Here is a 23,642-nt window from a genome sequence, read left to right as displayed (position 1 = left end):
AGAATTGCATAATTCTGGAGCTCAGCAGGATACTAGTCAGGATTGCGTAGTTTCTCGAGGCAAGACTAGTTTCCCTCCAGAATCGCACAATTTCTTGGGGAGCTGCTCAACCTATAGCTGGACCAAGTCTGGGTGATTAGCCTGTGAGGGGAATGCATCAAGCTGTGATTGATAGGCTGCCTTTGTGCAAGAAAAACACTGAAGCTTGTGAAATTTACGAAGCAAGGAAAGTTGATGTGAAAAGTTGGTAGGGAGGCTCCAAAACGAAGCTAAGGCAAAATTTTGGAGGGTGGTTGTAGCCACTACAATAGAAGCATTCAAGTTTTTCAACAGTCGGTTCAAAGAACAGGAGGAGGGTACCATCATAGACATGGTTGAGATGGAAAAGCTTTTTCCTAACATAGTTAATGAGGATGACACTAGACTTATGGACAACCATGTTACTGAAGAGGAGCTCTTATATATGTTGAAAGATATGGCCAAATACAAAAGTTCGACCCTTAATGGTTGGGCAGTTAACCTGTATATATCCTTTTTCAACATCACGGGGACTAAATTGTTGCAACTGGTTGAAGAATCCTGGATTACTCAACATATATTAGGTGCTAGCAATGCAATATTCCTTGCTTTAATTACTAAGAAATATAAATATATATGCTTTTTCGACTTTAGTCCAATTTCTCTCTGTAACTGTGCTTATAATGTGATTTCTAAATTATAGCTAACAGAGTTAAAAAGATTCTATCACACTATATATGCCCAAAACAATTTGGCTTTCTACCTAACATGAGAATACAATATGAAGTTACCATTTCTCAAGAGTATATTCATTCGATCAAATCGGGCAAACAAAATGTATGTCTCATGAAAATCGATATCCTACAGGCGTATGATTGAGTAGATTCAAATTTTCTCTACTTGATCCTTCACATAATCGTCTTTCTACATCACCATGTTAAATGGATAATGGCTTGTGTGACCTCGGTTTCAATGGCGTTCTTAATCAATGGGTTCCCAACAAATTTATTCAAAATCTCCAGGGGCCTGAGACAAGGATGTGATCTATCCCCACTCCTTTTTATTTTGGTTATGGAATCTCTTAGTAAAAGTGTCAAAAAAACAAAAAAAATGGTGTCATATCTAGTTGTAGGGTCTCTCCCACATCCTCTATTACTCATCTTCTTTTTTAGGACAATGTCCTTGGTTTTGGAGCTGTCAATTATTTTGAATGGGAGGTTCTCTATCAGATTGTATCTACATTTGGAAGAGCCACATGCCTCATTCTGAACAAGGAAAAATATAAAATTATAACTAACAAGAAGGATGCTATGTCCCGTTAGCAAATAGTCATCATATTTGGGATCAAATCTATCCCTTTATCTTTAGGATTTAAGTACTTGGGTTGTTTCCTAAAACTGTGAAACTATCACATTCCAGATTTGGATTGCCTGATCCTTAAAATACAGAAAAAAACTCTCTATGGGATCATAGATGGTTGTCCCTCAGTGTTAGGGTGATCATGATTAAATTTGTTCTTTTAGGAATATCAATGTATTGAATGCACTTATTCCTTTTTCCTGTGGCGATCATCCCCAAAATCAATTCCATCATCACCAAGTTCTTGTGGTCGAGAACAAGACAAGTTAAAAAATTCCACCTCATCAACCTTGACTCTCTTTCCCGCCCTCAAGACTTGGGAGGTTGGGGCCTTAGGGATATGAAGCGCTTTAATCTAGCCCTTCTTTCCCTTAATATTTGGAGGGATTTTAATGTTCAGGGTTTATGGAGTGGAATTGTCAAAGGAAAATATATCCATCATCAAAGCTTGGAGGATTGGGTTGCTAACAGAACTCCCTGTAAGTGTAGGAAATTTGTCATATTGAGTAGTTTGATGCATGCCAAATGTTGGCTTTGTGGCAACCCGAGATGGAAAGCAGGAAACGATGACAAAATCCTAATCAGGTTGGACATGATCAAGGGCCTGATGGGAGACCATATCCTCTCTCCTCTAATTATCTCTACTCTGCACTAGTTGGGGATTTTTCGCCTAGCTGGCCTGAAGAATCTGCTTCCCCTGGAGCATATTTTTCCTTCTTGGCCTCATTGTTGGGATCTGGGACTTAATGCAGAGTTTGAATCAAATGGGTGTCATATACACTCAAACTCATTGAGGTAAGGATTGTTTTAAATGACAATTTTGATTCTCTTATATGGCAAGGCCAAGCTCCAGGAGGTAACATTGCAGTGAAATAAATTTACTTTAACATATATAGTTCTCCACTTACATGTCCCTTTGGCAAATGGACTATGCCCATGTGGAAATGGGATGCTCCTTTGAAGATTAAGTACTTCACCTGGTTGACCCTTTTCAACCAGATCTTGACTTGGGAGAATCTGGTGAAAAGGGGTATACAGGGTCCGAGTCATTGCCATTTCTTCCATTAGGCCTTCGAAGATATTCTTCACCTGTTCCTGCACTGCTCCTTCACAAAGGCCATCTTGGATCATGTACCGGATTTTTTAAACCTTAAGATTGACAGGGTCCGATCATCTATCTTTGAATTCCTTATGTATTGGTCCTAGAGCCATATATCCTACAAAGCGCTTCCCCTGTATGTTCTATGGGGGATCTAGCATTCCATAAATGCCTCTATTTCTTAGGATTGGATTCCTAATTTCCATTTTGCTTGTGTCAAAACTGTTGGTTATTTCCTTGAGATTGGCCCTTAGATCCCAAGGTTTCCTCGACGTTTTGTTCAATTTAAGGAGTTGGGGCCACATTACCCTTTTGGCTTCTTTGATGGGGCCTCTATTGATGGTTAATGTGGCTATAGTTCCCTCATCAAGCTCTATCCTAGCAGGGAATTTTTCTTCTTTTGGAATGGTGATGGCCGCATAAACTATTGGGCATAGGTCGTGGCATTGTGGGGTTTACTTCAGAGAATCATCTAGCTTGCCATCGACTCCATAAGGATCGCTAGTGATTCAAAAATTGTCATTGATTGGTTGTTGGAGCACAACTCTCTGGAGGCTCCATTGCTTCACCATTGGATGGAAAACATTGTTGTTCTTCACTCTTCCTTCAGTGACATTTCTTTCCTCCATGTGTACAAAGAGAAAAATGTGGAAGTGGATGCTATGTCCAAGCATGAGATTCATTTTCTTCCTAGAAGAATACCTTTTGAACTCTCGATAGATGGGTCCATCCTCCATTTAGGTTCTTTTGAGCTCTGATTGGCTCTTTCTTTGGCTGGCTGGACTCACAAATCCTTTTTGTTCTCTCGTTAGGCTTGACCAAGTTGTTGCATGTTGATTTTATGGTGTTTTTCGGTCCTACTTGATCCTACCTTGTTTTTTTCTGTATTTTTGTTTTGTTATAGTTTCATCTCCACTACAACTGGGGGTTATCTGCCTTGTTCCTAAATTATGTAACTTCTCTTTTTTAATCAAGAAGCTTTGTTATTTTATTCTAAAAAAACCTTTAATTTAGCATCAATTTAGAAGTTCCCTTACTTGGAAAGACTAAACGATCTGCATCTAGACCCAGATGGTTCTTATATCGAAATTCTGATAGAATATTCCATTAAAATTAGGGAATAAAGAACATAACCCAACAAGAACAACAAACATTAGTCTTCAAGTAAAGCTTCTAATGTGTTCAGGAGTGTTTGATTCCTTTTAGAATTATAATGAGGAATTTGGTCTCTTCACATGTATTTTTCACCAAGTCTCCCTTGTGATCAATAATTCCACCAACTAAGTAGGGACAAGTTGCATAAATCTATTATCCTTGGCCATATTAACCCTTTCTTATATCTTAATCCAACATTAATTTCATCTTCTCAACCCCTTTTCTAAGAAAGGTTGGTACTTCTAGCCATTCTAACCATGTCTAAGTGGCGTTACATAGTTTCTAATCAATGCCATTGCTATGTCTCCATGTTGACTTGAACCAAAAAAAGGTAAATGATCAATAGAGTTGATCTTGTTATCTATGAAATGCATTGACCATACAATGCATGGGTGCATACTTTTTCTTTTTTCTTTTTAATTTATTTTCTTGTATTTTTTTAGTGGTGGTGCTGTATGGATTGGCTAGGGGATGGATGATGTATGGAAAAGAGGGAAAATATATTTAAAAATTAAAGAACGTATAATGATAAAATAAAGAAGAAACAACCACAAAAATTGGACAACTAATTTGTGTGAAATAATGAAACTACAAACTAGTCTATGATAAAAATAAAGAATATTCAACTCAAAGGGATAGAGCACAAAATCAATAATATAAACATTTGACAAACACATGATAGATAGAAACTTCAAATATATATGCCTTGATCCAGGTGGATATTGGTGGCCACCTGCCAAGTCCACCTAGACCCCCACCATTGTCTTTCTCAGCATTTTCAGTTTCCTTAATTGTAGCACAACTTACTATTTTTAGCAGTTTTTCGGGTCCCGAACTTCCGGAGCCGTTTTGAGGCCCTAAACGACGTTTTTTGGGGAATCCGGGGGCAACATGGGTCCATGGAAGGGACCGATGTTTCCCGTTCCAACAATGATAGTGCTCGGATAGATCTTTCTAATGAGCTATTGTACGCGTCAAACGGAGATCATATGCCAAAGTTACGACCCCGTGAAGTTGATGTACCAATTTACCCCAAACGGGGCCCACAGTTTGGCGTTTCATCTCCTAGGGTTAGGTTTTGGAATGTTAAGGGTTTTTCCATTATTTCTTAACAATAAATAGGCCTTCGAGCCTTATTTTAAGACAGTTCATAGGCATGTAGCCATCACATCTCTTCTCAGAGATAAGCTACCATCGCCCTAGCTGGTTTATTTCCATTTCTGGTTGTAAGCATATTTCAGTATTTTCCATTAATGAAATGAAGTATTATTTCCACTACATCTTTGTGTATATGGTTATCTCTGTAATTTGTTGCGTTCCTGTTTAAATCCGGATCAGTGGTATCAGAGCAGTCTGCTTTTTCTCTGTTTTACTTTGCATGTCCCCAACAAGGTCGGGATATAAGGAGTTAGGGCTTGAACTAGTTGAACCTTTGCAAGACCAGCCTCGCAAATCTCGACGGCCTCCCATGGCGGATGAGAAGAAAGATGAGGGAGCAGGAGATCCCATCAAAATCTTGCTCGAAGAAGCCCTCGAGCGACAACGAAACGCGATGATGGACAACTTTGCCCAGATCCTTCAGCGGCTACCCAGAAGCGGCGCCTCGGCTTCCAGCAGCTCCTCTGGAAACGCCACACCCTTTAAGGTACAAGTTAATTTTGAAATCCCCATATTCGAGGGTCAGATAGACGCCGATGCCGTAGATAAATGGTTAAATCTGCTAGAGGGTTATTTTTCTGTTCATGAATTTTCGAGTCGGGAAAAGATTGTTTTTGCTCTTCTCAAAGCAGCCCCCCACATCAAGGACTGGTGGGAAACCTACTGCGAGCAGAAGGATGAAAGTACTGGCTCACTATTTTCAGCCGCACCCACCTGGGATTCGTTCCGGGATGCCATCAAGGAGCAGTACTACCCTGTCGGAAGCTATGAGGATGAATACATAAAGTGGACCACGCTGCGGCAAGGAAGGGACCAAGACGTGCTGGAGTTCACCAATCTTTTCCATACCCTTCGCACAAAGTTGGGTATCAAGGATTCGGAGCAACATTTGATACTCAAATACCGTGGCTGCCTGCACAAGTACATCTAGGAATAAATACAATTCCTAAACATCCCCTCGCTCAGCGCAGCATACCGATATGCCGTCAAGGTCGAGCAGAAGTTTAAACAAAAGAAGCGAGACTTTGGATCTGCGAATCCAAAGCAGGGGAAAGGTGCCCCTAAACCACGGAACAAAGGACAGAGCCAAGGTGGGACAACCCAAGACAACCAGCCGAAGCTGCAAGCAAAGAACAACGCCGCGAAGCCGAGAAAGGACACTGGAAAATGGTGCGAGTTCCATAAGAGCTCCACTCACAACACAAGTGAGTGTCGGGCCAAGCAGTCACTGGTGGCTGAGCTAAAGGTTTCAGAATCAGATGCATGTTCCGACTCTGAGTCAGAACCCGATAAGGGGTATGAAAAAGGGAAGCAGATCATTGATGCGGATCCCAGCGCCACTGTTGCTACCGCAAAGATCCAGAAAAATGAACCCGAAGATCCAGAGGAGGAGGAGCGTCTCTTCCACTCCCAGATGTGGGTAAAGGGCTCCCCGATACAGTTCATTGTTGATAGCGGGAGTCAAAAGAACCTCATTTCGGTAGAGGTCGTGAAGCGGTTGGGCTTACCGACCACAGCACATCCACAACCATACACCATTGGGTGGCTTCACCAAGGGCGAGATCTTCGCGTGAGTCAGCAGTGTCGCCTTCCATACAACATCAAGCCCTTCACGGATGAGGTATTGTGTGACATTGCTCCCCTTGAAGTTTGTGATGTATTACTAGGACAACCATACTTGTGGAAGCGACATGCTGTGTATGAATCAAGGCCCCGTGCTGTTATTATTACATTGGGAAATAAGTTGTTCAGGATACCAGAGGTAGCACCACCTGCCGCCATCTCTTTGATTACTGCAAAACAATGCAGTAAGATCATTTCCAAAACCAGGAAATTTGTTTTCCTGATGATACACCCTCAAGGGAAGAAGAAGACAGTGGCCGCGGCCTCCAAACGGGGTCCCTCTGCACGACAGCTACAGATGGACAAGATTGTGGAGGAGTACGAAGACATCTTCACCTCCTCGGCAGGGGTTCCTCTGCACTGTCAAGTCAAGCACTCCATCGATCTGACCCCAGGTGCGCCGCTACCAATGGACCAATTTATAGGCGCTCCGTTCTGGAGAACAATGAAATCAAGAGGCAGATTCAGGAGCTCCTGCAGAAAGGTCACATCTGTCCGAGTTCATCGCCCTGTGGGAGCCCGATCGTGTTGGTACAGAAGAAGGATGGGACGTGGAGACTCTGTATTGACTATCGGGCGCTGAACAAGATCACTATCCGTAATAGGCACCCGATCCCGCGGATTGATGACCTCCTAGACCAACTAAAGGGGGCGAAATATTTCAGCAAGATCGATCTGAAGTCAGGATATCACCAGGTACCAATCGAACCCTCAGATGTGTGGAAGACTCCCTTCAAATCCAAGGAGGGCCTCTTCGAATGGTTGGTCATGCCTTTCGGATTGACGAATGCTCCTGCAACCTTTATGAGGCTAATGGATGACATCTTGCGGCCATTCACCAACTCCTTTGTAGTAGTATACTTGGATGACATTCTGATCTTCAGCCAGAGTTGGGAAGAGCACCTCCACCACATCCGACAGGTTCTCCAAACACTGCGGCAACACAAGCTATGTGCCAATTTGGAGAAATGCACTTTTGGCATGACCTAGGTTCAGTATCTGGGATACATCATTGATGAACAGGGGGTGCATGTCGATCCAGCCAAGGTCCAAGTCATTCGAGATTGGCCCTCTCCAACCACTCTAACAGAGCTCCGCAGCTTTCTAGGTCTTGCCAACTTCTACCGCAGGTTTGTGCTGGGGTTTTCTCATATTTCTTGGCCCTTGAGTCAAGTCACCAAGGGAGGGGCGAAAGCAAAATTCTTTTGGTCTGAATCTCAACAGAAGGCATTCAGGGAGTTGAAGGATCACCTCTGCACGGCACCAGTGCTCGCATTACCAGATTTACAACAACCATTTGAGGTCGAGACAAATGCCTCTGACTATGCTATTGGGGCAGTCCTTACTCAACATGGACATCCAGTGGCATATCACAGTGAAACGCTTTCAGATACAGTCCGGAAGTACCCCACTTATGATAAAGAGATGTATTCCATTGTACAGGCCTGCCGACAATGGAAGCATTACATTTTGGGGAAGGAAACAGTCATCCACACAGACCATCGACCCTTGCAGTTCATACAGACCCAAGGGAAATTGCAGAATGATCGCCATCAGAAGTGGTCTGAATACCTGCAACAGTTTCACTTGAATATCAAGTATAAAAAGGGCAGCACCAATAATGTTGCAGATTGCCTCAGTCGACCACCGATCATGGCGCTGACCACCGTGCTCAACTCTTGTGGGCACGAGACTTCTAATTGGCCACTGCTCTACAAAAGCGACCCAGAATTCGGCCACACATACCAGACACTCTTGGAGGGTCGGCATGTTGCAGATTTTCACCTCCAGGATGCCCTATTATGCCACCTCAGTCACCTTTGTGTTCCTTCAAGCGAGCGTGCCAAGATGATTTGGGAAGCACACTACAGTCGGGCTGCTGGGCATTTCGGGGTCGAGAAAACAGTGGTAGTACTGCAAAATTATTTCTATTGGCCGAATCTTCGACAGGATGTTGGGAAGTACATTCGATCATGTACTGCCTGTGCCATTGCCAAACCGACCATTAAGAAGCACGGCCTCTATACCCCGTTGCCTACCCCTAGTCGACCTTGGGAATCCATCTCCATGGATTACATGTGAGGCCTTCCTTCCACTAAGCATGGAAATGACTGTGTTTTTGTGGTCGTCGACAGGTTCTCGAAGATGGCCATTATGGTGGCCTGCAAGAAGAATATCACAGTAGAAGCCACTGCTAAACTCTTCTTTGAACGAGTGTGGGTGCACTTTGGGATCCCACAGTCTATCATCTCAGATCGGGACAGTCAATTTCTCAGCACATTTTGGTCCAGTCTCTGGTCAATTCTGGACACCAAACTCATGAAGTCCACAGCCTTCCATCCTCAAACTGATGGCCAGACAGAGGTTGTCAATAGGATGATTGTGCACATTCTGCGCATGTATAACTCAAAGCATCCACGCACATGGGACGAGAGCCTCCCCTATGTTCAACACAACTACAACCGAGCTCTTCACACCTCCACTGGCCATAGCCCTTTTCAGGTGGGTTTGGGATTCCAGCCACTATGCCCCATTGATTTGGCCATGCCACTTGCAGCTACTCACATGAATTCAGCTCATGTCCAGTCCGAAACAGATAAGGCCACCAGCTTCATTGAGCGCATCCAACATATTCGCCAGCAGGTCCATGACATTCTTGAGAAATCAAATGCCAAGTACAAGTAGCGACATGATCAACATCGGGTGCCACACAAGTTTCAGGTGGGCGACAAAGTCTGGTTGCATTTGCAAAAGGAACGCCTTACTGGAGCCTATCGAAAATTGAGACCACTCCGATATGGTCCTTACACCATTACTAAGGCTATGGGAGACAATGCATTTGAGCTCAGCATTCCCCCATTCCTTGGCCTGCACCCAGTGTTCAATGTGGACCACCTTCGGCCATACTTTCCACCATTGCTAGACACATCCGACATTGCAGAACAACTCAAACCCACAGAATTAAATCCAGATTGCATGGAACAAGCTGCAACTGATCGAATCATGGACACACAGATCAAGAACACTCGCCAACAGAATATCCAACTGTATCAAGTTGTCAAAGCAGGCCAACTCCTTCAGCAGGGCAAGTGGCTCACCAAGGAACAAGTTCAGCAGAAGTTTCCTCATCTCATGGAGGAGCTCAATGCAATGGGGACCATTGCTTCCTAAGGGGGGAGGAATGATCCAGGTGGATATTGGTGGCCACCTGCCAAGTCCACCTGGACCCCCACCATTGTCTTTCTCAGCATTTTCAGTTTCCTTAATTGTAGAACAACTTACTATTTTTAGCAGTTTTTCGGGTCCCGAACTTTCGGAGCCGTTTTGAGGCCCTAAACGACGTTTTTTGGGGAATCCGGGCCCAACAATGATAGTGCTCGGATAGATCTTTCTAATGAGCTATTGTACGCGTCAAACGGAGATCATATGCCAAAGTTACGACCCCGGGAAGTTGATGTACCAATTTACCCCAAACGGGGCCCACAGTTTGGCGTTTCATCTCCTAGGGTTAGGTTTTGGAATGTTAAGGGTTTTTCCATTGTTTCTTAACAATAAATAGGCCTTCGAGCCTCATTCTAAGACAGTTCAGAGGCATGTAGCCATCACATCTCTTCTCAGAGATAAGCTACCATCGCCCTAGCTGGTTTATTTCCATTTCTGGTTGTAAGCATATTTCAGTATTTTCCATTAATGAAATGAAGTATTATTTCCGCTGCATCTTTGTGTATATGGTTATCTCTGTAATTTGTTGCCTTCCTGTTTAAATCCGGATCATGCCTACAAATTTAGTGGAAACATCACAACAGAAAATAAAAAATTCCATCATCCTATCCCAAGAGCTTCAAAATTAGCATAATGATGTACATTAGACTCATTAACGATGTAGCTATAGTTAAAATAATGAAAGGTTGTTCTTGTTAAGCCAAACTTGACATTGGAGGTCTTACTCACATGAAGCTATTTGAGGTGTCAAAGGGGCATTTGCTAGGTGGTACATCTGTTTAATAACCAATTTATATTCACGTAAGAGAACTACAGTGAGGATTGGAATTAGCACCACACGTTTTGAATAAAGAATGGATCCTTACCTCTTTCCATTGATTTCTGTGTTATGAATCTCACATTGGATTGAACTATATGGAGTGCTTGCAGTGACCCAATTATGAATTCAAGTCTTTAGTATTGAGCCAAGAATCTTATGCTTGTATAATCTACATGTAACAAAAAAAACTAATACAAAACCTGTGGTGATAATCTACATGTAACAAAAAAAACTAATACAAAACATGTGGTGTAATGTTAACATGGTGACAATTTTCCCTTTCAAATTACATGGAAAGACATCTATGTTCTATGTTAAGAAGATTCCTTGCTACTCAACATTATTTCCCTTTATTTCCCTTGCTGCATGTTTTGTTTTTAACATTTTAATGCTTTATTCTAAAAGAATTGTCAATGACACAATTCTAATTTTCAAATAGAATCGATAGTATTCATAAACACCCGTTCAAAATTAAATATAATATTAAAAAAAAATACTACACGTATTTTCTATATATCTATAAAATTCAACAAAACATTATATTACATGGCATCAAGTTCAACATAGTGTCTTGGAAAGCTGTAATAATAATCAGTGCAAGTGGGACACAACAATAGCCATGGAAAAAAAGTGATAAAATCTGACAAAATTGTAACAATGAAATGCTTCACAAGGTTGAATTGGAAGTTGCCTTCAGAGTGTTCAAGTTGCAGAGAGTATTTAGCACCTCAAAGGTCGAGAGAGCCAAACTCACAGTAGTGAGTGATTGTTATAGCTCTCTCTTGGATGGCTAGATGCACGTGCATGGTACCAGTGGACTACTCTTTTGAGTAGATCTTATTATTTGTGTTCTTCCCATGTTTCAGGGACGAAACATGCTAAGGGGGTGGAATTTTATATACCTAGGGGGAATAATATGGGGTACCAAGGGAGGTACCCAAGGTAATAATGTAATAATGGGATGGGCCATAGTAATAAATAAGGTGGTTAACCCATATCATGTAAGGGACCACAATTAGTTAGTAATAATGTAATGGGCCCATGGTATTAGTTTGATGGTATGAGGGAACCATGGTAATGACCCATGGTATTGTATGTATGAGGCCTATATAGAGGCTAGAGACTCCATGTCAAGGAATATTGTATGAACAGGCATATGGCTTGTCGAGTGTTCTCCTTCCTAAAGGAGTGAATGTATGGTGTTGCCCTACCTTAAGGGTTTGATCAATAAAGAATCATTTCATATTATTTATAGGTTTATTATATTTTCATATCAGATCTATAATATTTTTGGGTTAGATCTATAACAATGATTTGGGTCCGGGCGTGACAAAGGACCCTTCCAAGATATTTTACTTTCGTGATGTGTTAAATTGCATTTTTAAAAGAACATAAATGAATACATATGCATGTTGTAAAGAAGAGGAACATGACATTCATCAATGCATGAAAACATAAGCCGTTGATAACGGAGTTCGTCCAAGAGAGACTACGTCTTCGGGCCCCGATGTCAAGATGGTGTAGGCCGCTGCATTAAGTGCTGTCAATAGTGATGATGTAAATAATAGGTGACGTTGCTATCATACAAGAAAAATGCCCTCATGTAGGAGTGGCACCAAGAGATGTTCCGCTATAGTGACTCTCAGTAAAAAAGGACTCCTATCAGTATGACACAAACTCATGCATGATGATAATGAACATCTCGCGAACATGGCATAAAAGGGATTTCAATGCAATCATACATGGTAACACATGAGTATCCCATCAACATAATGACAAAGGGATCTCAAATGAAACATGACGAATCATGACAACAAATACATCCCAGAAATGATTCCACATCACATCAAGCAGGAATCATGAAACAAGTAAGAAACAAGATCTCACATCAAACATCAAACAAGGATCTATGCAATACAATGCATAGCAAAAAGAAGCACATGAAAACACTGCATATACCTCACATCCAGGGGCCATCTGAAGGAAAGGATGTCAAATTATTGAAGCTGGTCGGACCATCCATCTCGCTGCGTCGAATCTCATGGACTGGCTGCTCACACATGAATGCTGACACCTACACTCCACTTTGAAAAGTGGCCGAAAAATGGAATGAGAAAATGGAAAATTTGAACACACCATCAGATTTGTGGCATCAAATAGTGCAAAATCGACTGTCAAATTTCTGAATTCTGAGTAAGTGGAAATCTGGGGCTCAAGGAATCTTTTAGATTCCCCTAGATTCCTCAAAGATTCCCTTCTCCGGGTCCTTTGCAAATCTGTTGCTCAGATTAGGAAACTGACTGTGCCATTGGGTTTGTGTCGCTGAGAAGTGTAAGATCGACATAAAATTTGTCCAATTTGGACACTGCAAAAATTTCACCCTCCTGGGAATTTCGCTCAATCATGGTTCCCTACAATAAATTAATTAAAAAATTCTCGAATTCTGTGCCCTCTCCTGGTTCCTCCATGCTTGGGCACACTAATGAAATGCTGGGTTTATATTAATTTTGAGGGTGGATAAACCAAGGAAGTCGTTGAGGCGGATTGGTATAAAGTCTGTTTGATGTGGAGGAGGTTGGGCGGTCAAACCCCACCGCCTCCCATTTTACATAACGACATTAATTGTTTTGGGGGTCGGGTCTGCATTGGGTGGCCCGCCCCATACCTTCCATAGCACATGCAGTTGGTGCGTTGTTTATGAATGGATGGCGCATTAAATGGATATGAGGTTGGTGGTATTAAATGTTGTATGGGCGCATGATTTTTGGTGGTTGTTGGTACATTACATAACTGTGCATTATATGAGGTTCATTGGTTCATGTATGAGGGTGCCTAGGAGGTGGATCGGCTACACTGGCCGGGTGGGTTCGGGCCTCACCACCCTCGGTCTATGGTGATGTTTTAACATGGTTTGGGTGTGGGTCGGGTCCACCGGAGGTGGGTCGCCCACCCCATGTACTATTGTGTATGGTGCTTATGATTGGAGGGTGGAACGACGGGGGTCATGGCCCAATAATTCTTGTTTTGATTTTTTTTTTTAACAATTTTATATGTGTATATGTAAACAGGTTTGGTGGGTGGTGGGGGTGGTGGCCCACCACCCCTAATATATATATATAATTATATATAATTATATAATTTTTGTTAATATAATGGTCATTTTTTAATATTTTGAATTTAAGGGTTATTGGACAATTTAAGGAGGCCACAACTTTTCCCACTTTTGGGAGCTAGATTTAATGTCCCAGGGTCAATCAAATTGTAGGACACTTAAACTTGGCCATAGCCCAAGTTTGACCAAAACTTTGACTGGCTCGTTCTCCCTCATACGAGCTCAGATTGACGAACCATTCACACCGCCATGATCAGGATGACGAGATATACGCTCTACTCCTAATTCGAAAGCATTTTTATCACTTTGATTTTTGAGCTTCAATAAGCCCTCTTTGTCTGGTGTGTGTGTCTCTAGAGCCACCTGGATCAGTGAAGTAGTGAACTCACTACACTGCCACTCGTTGTTTATAGGATTAATCCTCCACTCTATACATTAATCAAATCCACCTCAATTATGGCAGAGTTATACCTTGTGAAGCTGTAGTCGCCACTAGAGAGCCTTGAAAGCTCATATGGAATTTTGGATAAACTGTCACAGGAATCTAGATAAAGGTGCTTCAGATTTAGAAGCCCTCCTACCTCACTTGGCAATGATTTTATCTTTGTACATACTGAAAGATCCAAAACCTAAAGCTGAGAAAGATTATTGATAGCTTCAGGTATATGTTCTATTTCAGTTGAACTCAAATTGAGAAACTCCAATTCTTTGAGTTGCCACAATGACCTTGGCAACAATTTTATTAGACTTTTTGACAGATCAAGAACCCTAAGAAAGGCCAGGTTTTGGAGAAAGGCCTCTGAAACATGTTCCAATTTTACATTTTCAGTCAGGATTAGACTCAATAGTCTTGGGCATCTCAGTTCCCTTGGCATACTTTTAATTTTATTGTGAAAAAATGAGATTCTTTTGTAATATTCATGAGCATCCATGTAGGGGAACTCTTGAAGCATTTGACCAGCTTTAAAGACATAGTTCTCCTCTTTTTCTCCGATGTAGATTGCCATTTCATGGAGAACATTATTAACTGTAACTTTGGAGAAATTCTGTTTTCCTAACTGCAATAGACGGTCTTCATGAGAGTCCCAGTGTGGCTCGAATAGGTAACGATCTACTAGAAATTGGACATAAATTCTCCCTCTGTCCATGCTAACAAGCCCTTCGGAGATCCACATACCCACCAAGTTGTCCATCTCAATTATTTCATCCTTAGGAAACAGGGCACAATACAGAAAAAAATTTCTCAGGCTAACATTGGGTAAACTATCATACCTCCATCCCAATTGTTGATACAGATCTGGATCTAAACGAGGATGAGTAGTGGGAAAATTGGGAATTGTTTTCATACGAGATAAAAGAAGCTTCCACTCATCTACATCAGTTTTTCCAATCATGGATGCTGCTACTACATTTATGGCCAGAGGCAAACCCTTACACTCTGTAGCAACTTGCCTCGCAGTATGTTCATTTGCGTCATGCGGAACAAGCACGCCTTTAAATGCCACTCTGCAAAACAGCTCCCGTACTTCCTCGGATGATAGGGGTTGTACTCTCATTTCCTCATATGCATTCAATTCTATAATCAGATCTCTGTTCTAAGTAGAGAATACTACTTTACTTCCATTGTAATTGTTCCCCTTGCCGAATTCCATGCCCAAAACTTTCAGATTCATTGCACTCCACACATCGTCCAAAATCGAAAGAAATCTCTTTTTCTTGAAATATGCAGACAGCTCCATCTTAAGAAGCATAATGTCCCCTCGACCTTTAGACCTCTCAATACCATTCGTAAGTCCCTCAGATCTGTGAAGGATCCTATCGACCCTAAGGACATGAAAGGGGTTTATATTATTCCTTGTTCATGTGGGACTCCCTATATTGGTGAGACTGGTCGCTCCATTAATCAAAGGATTAGTGAGCACGCAACTGGCCTTAAGCATAGAAGAGCCAAGTCTTCTGCTTTAGCAGAGCATGTGGAGAAAACCAATCATCATGTCTGCCTCGAGGAGGCTAGTGTGATTGCTAGAGTTGTCCAATTCCATCACTAGAAATTTAGGGAAGCACTTGAGATTGAAAAAAGGTTGAACAATCTCAATAGAGAGGATGGCTGGAAGATCAGTCGTTACTGGGTCCCAGCCCTCTCCTCCTAGTCGTGGTCTTCCTGCCTTCCCTTCCCTTTGTTTTGTTTTTTCTTGTTGTCTTTTAAGATTTTTTCCCCTTGTGTAGCATTTATTTATGGTAATAACTTAAAGAAAATAAGCTTGAAATTAATCTTTGATAATTTTAACCCCTAAAATAAACCTTTAATTTTAAATATTAAAATTTTCTTTCTAACCCTTAAATTACTCTAATATTTATATATTTAACTAACTTTTATAAATAACCATTGAATTATAATTAATTTATTTTTAATTAATTTATCTTAATATATTTTTAAAATTATAAATGTATAAACTGTCCCTTTAACTTACATTTTTAATAAATTTAGAACTTACTATTTATATATTACCCTAATATTTATAACTTTTATAACTAACTACTCTAATATTTAGATTTAATAACTTGGATAACTTACTATTAATTTAAATTAATTTCTTTTATAATTTATTTATATATATATTTATAATATCATAAATTACTCTATTATATATTTGTTCAACTTCTATAAATAACTATTATTTAAAATTAATTTAGTTATAATTAATTTAATAATTATTAGTATATGGAACAGTCCCTTTGACTTATATTTGAATAAAAATATATCTATATATTTATATTTATATATTTAATAATTTTTATAACTAACTATTAATTACTCTAATATTTAAATATAGTAAGTTTGATAACTAACTATTAATGTAAATTAATTTAGGTTATAATTTATTTTTTAATATATATTTATAATTATAAGTGGTTAAAAAGGGTCCATTTACTTTTGTTTTAATAAGAATTTAACTAACCAAAGTTACTTCTTTAATTAAATAATGGTTATACCCCTAATCCTGTCCTAACTAACCAATCAAATCTAGCCATTACCTGGTCAAGGAATACAGCGGTTGGAGTTTCTGCTCTATCTATTTAACATGCAAAGCCTGATCTTCTCATTCAACTTGTCTTGACAATGAACCACACTAGTTGGTTTGAAACACGTCGACAAATGAAATATCTTGTGATTTATGCTGAAAAATCTCTCATAAACTTAATATGGATCACAGAAGCTTGAATTCAAGAAATCATTTGTCATTAATAGAGTATAGAGCAGAATCACTTCAAAAAAATATTGGAATGCAAAAGATAAATACAAAGAGAAGAAAATAGGCAGAGCAAAATACAAAGAGAAGAAAAGAATCAGCTTCCAGTCAAACAATTATTTTTCAAAATAGAAGTAACAGATAATTCCAAACGTACAGACAAGTAAATACTCTGATTTGTGCATTAAAGTTGCAGTGTTTTTTTAGAAGTCAGATATTACTTAAGCATACTTTTGTTAGGTACAAATATCATAAATAATTTATCTAGTATTAAATTAAAATATATTGTTATATTTATATTAGCATAATTAGATTAAAAATATTAATGTGATTGATATAGTTTAAGGTTTTATTTTTATTTGCCATTGATAAATATATAATAATAATAATAATAATAATATAAAATTATTATTATTATCATTATAATTAATAATAATTATTTAATATTATAAATCTAAGGGATATTAATATTAATCTATTGGGTATATTAATCTAAGGATTTATATTCCTACGGTATAAATTATTCATAGGTTTATAATATTAATCTTTTAGGTTCAATATAAATCATGGTCATCTAAGGGCTATATACCTTGGATTTATAATATTAGTTCTTTGGGTTCAATAATATTAGTCCCTTGGGTTTATAATACCTTGGGGTTTTATTATTAACCCTTGGGTTCAATACTAAAATCCCAATGGATATAAACTGAAGGCAATAATATAAACCCAAGAGAATAAGAAACCTAGGGGATTAATACTAAAACCCCAAGGGACTATGAACCCATGGGAATAATATTAAACCCAAGGGATTAATATTATAAACCTAAGGTATACAAACCCTAAGATAAATATTATAAACTCTAAAATAAACATGGTCGACCATGATTGACCGTGAATGATTTTCATATTGAGACAATCAATGTCACAATGTGACATTGGACCATGCTTAAGCATGATTGATTTTCATATCGAGACAATCTTTGTCACAATGTGACATTGAACCATAGTTGACAATGGTTGGTTTTCATATTGAGACAATGTTTGTCACAATGTAATATCGGACCATGATTGACCATGATTGATTTTACAAAACATGGTTCACCATAGTTGACCATGATTGATATTATAAACCCAAGTGATTAATAAACCCAAGGGATTAATACTAAAAACCCAAGGGATTATAAATCTAAGGAAATAATATTAAACCCAAGGGAATAATATTTAACCCTAAGAATATGGACACTTACATTAATAAACCCAAGGGATTAATATTAAAACCCTAATGGACTATAAACCCATGGGAATAATATTAAACCCAAGGGATTAATATTATAAACCCAAGGTATATAAACCCTAAGATAAATATTATACACCCTAAAATAAACAATGTTGACCATAGTTGACCATGGTTGATTTTCATAGAGACAATAATTGTCGCAATGTGATGTTGGACCATGACTAGCCGTGATTGACTTTCATATTGAGACAATCTTTGTCACAATGCGATGTTCGACCATGGTTGACCAAGGTTTATTTTCATATTGAGACAATCTTTGTCACAATGTGACGTTGCATCATGGTTGAGCATGAATGGACTCAATGACCCTAAAATAAACATGCTTGACCATGGTTGTTTTTCATATTGGGACAATCAATGTCACAATGAAATGTTGGACCATGTTTGACCATGCTTGGGCATCAGTGATTTTCATATCGAAACAATCTTTGTCACAATGCGATGTTAGACCATGGTTGATTTTCATATTAAGACAATGTTTGTCACAATGTGGCCATGATTGACCATGGTTAATTTTCATATTGATTGCAATTAACCACGGTTTACCATGAATGACAATGATTGACCGTGGTTGACCATGATTGATTTTCATATTGAGACTATCTTTGTCACAATGTGACGTCGGACCATGCTCGGCCATGGTTGAACCTTTAGATTATTTGATATTATAAACCCAAGAGAATAATAAACCTAAGGGATTAATACTAAAACCCTAAGAGATTATGAACCCAAGGGAATAATATTAAACCCAAGGGATTAATATTATAAACCCAAGGTATATAAAACCCAAGATAAATATTATAAACCCTAAAATAAACATGGTTGACCATGGATGATTTTCATATTGAGACAATCAATGTCACAATGCGACATTGGACCATGCTTAAGCATGATTGATTTTCATATCGAGACAATCTTTGTCACAATGTGACATTGAGCCATGGTTGGTTTTCATATTGAGACATTGTTTGTCACAATGCAATGTCAGATCATGATTGATTTTACAAAACATGGTTGATCATGATTGATATTATAAACCAAAGGAATTAATACTAAAAACCCAAGGGATTATAAACCCAAGGAAATAATATTAAACCCTAAGAATATGGACCCCTACATTAATAAACCCAAGGAAATAACAAACCCAAGGGATTAATACTAAAACCCTAATGGATGATGAACGCATGGGAATAATATTAAACCCAATGGATTAATTTTATAAACCCAAGTTATATAAACCCTAAGGTAAATATTATGAACCATAAAATAAACAATGTTGACCATAGTTGACCACGGTTGATTTTCATATTAACCGCGATTAACCATGGTTGACCATGATTGTATTGAGACAATCTTTGTCACAATGTGACGTCGGACCATGCTCGACCATGGTTGGATGCTTAGATTAATAAATCCAAGTGCTTGATATTATAAACCCAATAGAATAATAAACCCAAGGGATTAATACCAAAACCCCAAAGGACTATAAACCTAAGGATTATGGTTGATCATGAATGATTTTCATATTGAGATAATCAATGTCGCAATGCGACATTGGACCATGCTTAAGCATGATTGAATTTCATACCGAGACAATCTTTGTCACAATGTGACATTGAACCATGGTTGACCATGGTTGGTTTTCATATTGAGACAATGTTTGTTACAACGCAACATCGGACCATGATTAATTTTACAAAATAGGTTAACCATGGTTGACCATGGTTAACCATGATTGATATTATATACCCAAGTGATTAATAAACCTAAGGGATTAATACTAAAATCCCAAGGGATTATAAGCCCAAGGAAATAATATTAAACCCAAGGGAGTAATATTAAACCCTAGGAATATGGACCCTTACATTAATAAACCCAAGGGATTAATATTAAAACCCCAATGGATTATGAACCCATGGGAATAATATTAAACCCAAGGTATTAATATTATAAACCTGTTGTAGTGGCTACAACCACCCTCCAAAATTTTTCCTATGCTTCGTTTTAGAGCCTCCTTGCTAAATTACAGCATGTCATCTTGCACTGATCCAGGTACTTGTGTTCTTTGATTGAGCCTCATCCTTTCATCATGGTTTGTGTTTGCTTACTTGATTTGTTGTCTAACCCAAAAGTCAATCTCTTAACTTGGTTTTCATCCTATTCAAAGCTTGCCTTAGAGAACACCGGAATCCTTGAGGGAAACTGATCTTGCTCTTAGGAATTGCGCAGTCCAAGCTGACAGTGAGCCTTCAGCTCCAAAATTACGTAGAGCTAGTTGACAACAAACCTTCAGTTGGGAAATTGCGCAGAGAATGAGAGGCAATCCAGAACCATTGAGCCCAGAAATTATGCAAAATCCTCTTGCTCACAAGCTGATCAGTACAAGAGCCAGTGAGCTATCCAATCCTTCTTAGAACTGCACGATCTCTTCAAGAAATGAATGACAAATTTTCTCGAAAGGGAAAAAAGAAAAAAATGAAAAAGCATCCCTAGAAAATAGGGATCTATTTTTAGCAATCTGAAGGAGGTACTCGAGTTATTTTAGAAACTGTCGCCAAGTGTAACTTTTTCCTTGATTTTTGGCCTTTGTGTCATAAACCCTAAATCAAACAAATATATTTAATCGACACTTCCAGAGCTCATTTTCACATTCAATCTTGGATATATGGAATTATCAAAGAGATCAAGGAACCTGTCGCTTTTATGGGTAAGTTTTGTTTTTCTAGTCTTTTGCCGCTTGTTATGTCGCTTTTTCTTGTTTAGCTTGTGAGAGTGTTGTTTCACTTTTTTTTTGAATGACTAGTGGCATTTTAACCTTTTTTAGCTTGTAGAAGTGTTGTTTTAAGTTTTTCATTGCCTTTCCCCAAGTGTCGCATGCATTACCCTATTTTTTCATTAATGGTCGTTGTTGTGGCGACTCTCTTCACATGCTTTGATTTCCTTCAGTTTGATTAATTCCCGCACTTGTTTCACTTTCATGCATCATCACTCAATCAGATTTCCACTCAGCATCACACCATCCTTAAAATATACTTGTTTTCACACTCCCCTTGGGTAGATATGGGATTCCCTTGCTTGAATCTCGCTTTCCCTTGCATGCATTGCACATTCTGGGAGCTCAAGGCCTCTACCTTGGCTTCTAGAACTATGCAGAGGCTACCTTGGTCTGGATCCAACTGCGCACTGTGCAGCTCCAAGAGCTAGTGTCCCAGTCCTAGCCACTGAGATTGCACAATGTGTAGTCTCTCTTGGCCTGTGCCTAGACTGAATTGTGCATTGTGTAGTTCCAGTCAGCAAGCCTCCCCCACTAACTGCTGTGATTGCATAGTGTGCAGTTCTAGCAGGAAGCCAGTCACCTCCGTGAACCATAATTGCTCAATTTGTCCCAGCATTAGCCCTGTTTGTTGCTTAATCCTATATTGAAGTGTTTTTGGTTTTAAGCTAACATTTGCATGCCATCAGTGTCGTCTCTGTCTCTGGGTACAACAGTTGTTGAGCATCTCTCTAACAGTTACAGTTAACATGGCCTCCAAGAGAGCTGCATCAAAGGAAACTATCGAGAGTAGAACTAGGGAAGTAGTTGAGCAAGTGTCAGTTAACTTTTCATTTTATGCACAATCAGTTGTTCATTGAGTAGGGCACCAAGTTTACATGACAAAAAATCAAGGATACTTTTATAGAGGACTTCAAGGAAGGCTTAGAGGACCAAAAGTCACACTTCTACAAGGTTGCATGTAGGTACCTCACCTTCCGATGCGTAGACATTATCAATTGGATTATCTCACACACTGATCTAGAGACTATGACATTGAGCAATACCAGTGGGATTGAGCTTTCCACCTTTAGGGCGGAGAACTTTCATCAGATGTATCATTTACCATAATCAGTGAGGCACATGGATACACTTTTCTATGCTAGCCACAACCAGGTGAACATGAGAGATATAGTCAAGAGCTTGCTGAAAGAGCCGTCAAAGTTCACACAGACACCCAATCATGTTTACAAGACAAAGTCTCTCAGGAAGGCCTACCAATTCTTGATCATCTTTGCATGTTGAATATATGATCAAGACAACACATAGGCCTTTCCTGAAGGTTGGGTAGTTGTATTGGACCAGTTGGTGAGTGATGGAAGACAATTCAACTGGTTGGAATTGTTGGCTCATCAGTTGAAATTCCATGTGACTAGTGCTTGGAATTCACCCAAGGATGAGAAAGCGAGATTATAAATGTCTACATACTTATTGGATGCAATCTATGCCCATCAACAGTTTCCTCGTACGAGCTAGACATGGACACCAAAATAGATTGTCGTCAAAAGTTATTGCAATTTTATATCCGATTAAAGTTGATGAGGAGTAATGGCAAGGTTGACATACCATTTAATCATCTCGTTGTACAAGATAATCTTTGAGTAGGATCCACCTTGCATGTCCCAAGTGTTGAAATTCTGCAAATTCTCTACAAATATACCTCTAAGATCATGTAGAAAATTTGACTGTAGATTAACCCGATAATGCAATATAACTAAAGCAAAATACTATAATCTACTTCTACTATCAATTTTCTTTGTGGAAGCTTAAAGATCTAGCTGAATCAGAGCTGAACACATATAACCATAAGAAGAAGAATCAATGCACATGAAACATAGAAAATACTTAGGGGAAAGCCTTAGCTAAAAACCCCACTATCTGTATTATCATACAAGGTGGAAATACATCAGAATTATACAAATCCTTAGCTCTCACAGCTAGCCAGCTCTTAGTACAATCCTCCTGGATGCTCACAAGCAAACAAAGCTTCTCACAAGCCTTCTCCTCTGCCCTCCAAGCTCCTATTTCCTTGTGCAGTTTCTCCTGGGTGATCCTCATGTTACTAAGTTGAAGACTCTCAACCAAGTGGAACACTGATCTCTCACACTAATCTCACACCTTGCTCTAACACACTGTCAGAACTGTGTAATCCTCAAGGAACCTTGTTCCTTCTGCATGCATGAGTTTCCTTTATAGGAGAAAACATGCAACTGATAGTACATTGTCCTTGACATTTAGCTCAACTAGGTCTTTCTTAGAATAGATATGCATGAGTTACTGATGAGGGAATCTTCAGTTATCTGGAGTACACTCATGCATCAACTGACTGATAACTCACAATTAGTTTCTCAAAAAGTTTGGAACTAATTTAACTGGACTTAACTCAGTAAACTAAGTTAACTAATTACAACTCAAATATAACTCAATCTTATCTCCTTAATTAAGGGATAATCTCCTTAATTTAAGGGATAACTGTTGCATGACTTCACAAATACCTCTAACTTGAATTTCTCCAACTAATTAATCCATCATGAATTAATTAATTAATTATTTTCAAGTAGATGGTGAGACTAAATTCAAATTTTAATTCAAGGACCAATTAAAATTGGAATATTATGGATTCTATTTTTATCATTTCTTGTTGCTATTTTCAACACTCCCTCTCAACAAGAGGAATTCAATTCGATCCCAATCTTGAACCGTTGGAATGTTATGC

General features: G+C 39.1%; 1 protein-coding gene across 1 annotated transcript; it reads right to left on the bottom strand.

Annotated features, from left to right (window-relative positions):
• Positions 1-14,195: 14,195 nt before the first annotated feature.
• LOC149151545 (putative disease resistance protein At5g63020) lies at positions 14,196-15,122 on the bottom strand. The gene has a single exon (XM_089443194.1). It carries the CDS (start codon positions 15,120-15,122, stop codon positions 14,196-14,198), a length of 927 nt encoding a protein of 308 aa, XP_089299320.1.
• Between the last annotated feature and the right edge of the window lie 8,520 nt (positions 15,123-23,642).

Source organism: Pinus tabuliformis, chromosome 9, assembly GCF_031772625.1.
Source record: "Pinus tabuliformis cultivar Carrire ecotype Pingquan chromosome 9, CPIR1, whole genome shotgun sequence".
Classification (NCBI taxonomy): Eukaryota; Viridiplantae; Streptophyta; class Pinopsida; order Pinales; family Pinaceae; genus Pinus; species Pinus tabuliformis.
Note: the sequence above shows the minus strand (reverse complement) of the source record. Positions and strands in the feature narration are given on the sequence as shown.